General features: G+C 34.7%; 1 protein-coding gene across 2 annotated transcripts in view; it reads left to right on the forward strand.

The window, feature by feature from the left end:
- Positions 1–979: 979 nt before the first annotated feature.
- The window catches only part of LOC137634803 (uncharacterized), a 68,595-nt gene continuing 67,807 nt past the window's right edge, over positions 980–1,767 (forward strand). For both annotated transcript variants that reach the window (XR_011042573.1, XM_068367351.1), the window contains exon 1: positions 980–1,767. This exon is cut by the window's right edge and continues 154 nt beyond it. Coding sequence is in view for 1 of the 2 variants with exons in the window: in XM_068367351.1 (XP_068223452.1) it covers positions 1,206–1,767 (562 nt within the window). In the remaining variant the exon portion in view is untranslated.

A 1,767-nucleotide genomic window follows, 5' to 3' on the forward strand; every position in this document is an offset into this window, starting at 1 on the left:
GATTTCATTAGTCGTCCCTATCTCGAGCTTTTAATTCAATACATCTCCATCCATCATCTACTTCACGCTTCTGAGTCCTCAGCCATGTAGGTCTGGGTCTTCCAACTCTTATAGTGCCTTGTGGAGCCCAGTTAAACGTGCATGTATATATATATATATATATATATATATATATATATATATATATATATATATATATATATATATACATATATATGTGTGTGTGTGTGTGTGTGTGTGTGTGTGTACAGTATATACATTTGTGGTGATCATAACCTTTATCTTAAAGTGTTGTCTGTCATAAGTACATTTATTCATTAGCAATCTCTATAGGTTCTTCCGTAACCCTTATAGGTTGTCTCTGCATTTTCTAATCTTCTATTATCTTTTGCAATTCCTCCCATGATTTTCTAATAGAACTATGTCATCTGCAAATCTTAAGTTGCTAAAGTATTTCCAGTTTATGTTAATTCCTATATTTTCCCAATCTAAATTCCAAGAAAAACTTCTATGCATGCTGTTAATAATTTAGGAGAGATGGGGTTACCCTTTCTAAATCGTTTCTCAATCAGATTTTTTTTCACCAACTGTATGTAGTTTCCCTATAGATATCATAAAGATTTTCAACAAATAGAAAGACTGAGCCATATATATATATATATATATATATATATATATATATATATATATATATATATATATATATATGTATATATATATATATATATATATATATATATATATATATATATATATATATATATTATATAATATATATATTATATGTACAACCTTCGAAAACATTTATCTATTTGGACCAAACTAATTTCTGATAGAAAATTGAATGATAAAGGGCGAGACAATTGTCGTTGTCATGCGGATAACATTCATCAAAACACTGAGGGGAAAATCCTGCCGAGGTCGCAGTTTCTAAGCAAGAGCCTAAACTTGAGTTTCGCATGATGCAGTCGGTGTTGAATTAGGAGTCTGGTAACACGAGTGTTGTTCTCTCCATGGCCGAGAAGTTAGATTTTTCTTCTTTTCTTTATGTAACAGTTTGAAAAGCTCAAGTGGTTTGTCATTGCTAAAGATTAAAATTGCATAATACATATTGCTCTCGTTTATATGGTGATGCATTATCTAGTGAATGACGACACAGAATTAACCGATATCGCTTCGTTAGACATTTAACAAGAAGAAGAATCATGTCTCTAAAAAAGATTAACGTGAGGCGTTGTGATAAACGAGCAACCAACAAAGTCTCGGCACTACGTCAGAATTCAGATAGCGTGGTGAGAGAGATCTCACAACTGCTTGGGGAGATGAGCGTGTCTCCATCAGCGGTGCCTAAGTCAAAGAAAATGAAGCCTCTTGGTGTTGCTTGCGGTAAGGCGCGTCCTTATCGTGGGGGAATGAGGAGAAAGATGTTTATCAATGTCAATAGGAAAAAAGACACCCGATTTTACCGCTCATCACTTTCATATTTACAAAGTAAATTGGACGAGCTTCATAAGCCTAATAAGAAGACTTCTCGATTAATGAACCGTAACTCATCACTGACATCTCAGGGAATTGGTCATCTTGCTTCTACAAGCAACAGAGGCCATTACGTCACGGAGTCTAATGAGCCTAGTTCTCGCTCTTCCACTTTTCTCTCTAAGAGTGAACAATCGGCGACTCAGACACAAGGTTTAAATTTCCAAGGGTCGGAACAATCTCCATTTCGTAAGGACCAGTCAAACGAGTCGATCCTTTTCGGCATGGCCA

The sequence above is a fragment of the Palaemon carinicauda genome, chromosome 45 (assembly GCF_036898095.1).
Source record: "Palaemon carinicauda isolate YSFRI2023 chromosome 45, ASM3689809v2, whole genome shotgun sequence".
Classification (NCBI taxonomy): domain Eukaryota; kingdom Metazoa; phylum Arthropoda; class Malacostraca; order Decapoda; family Palaemonidae; genus Palaemon; species Palaemon carinicauda.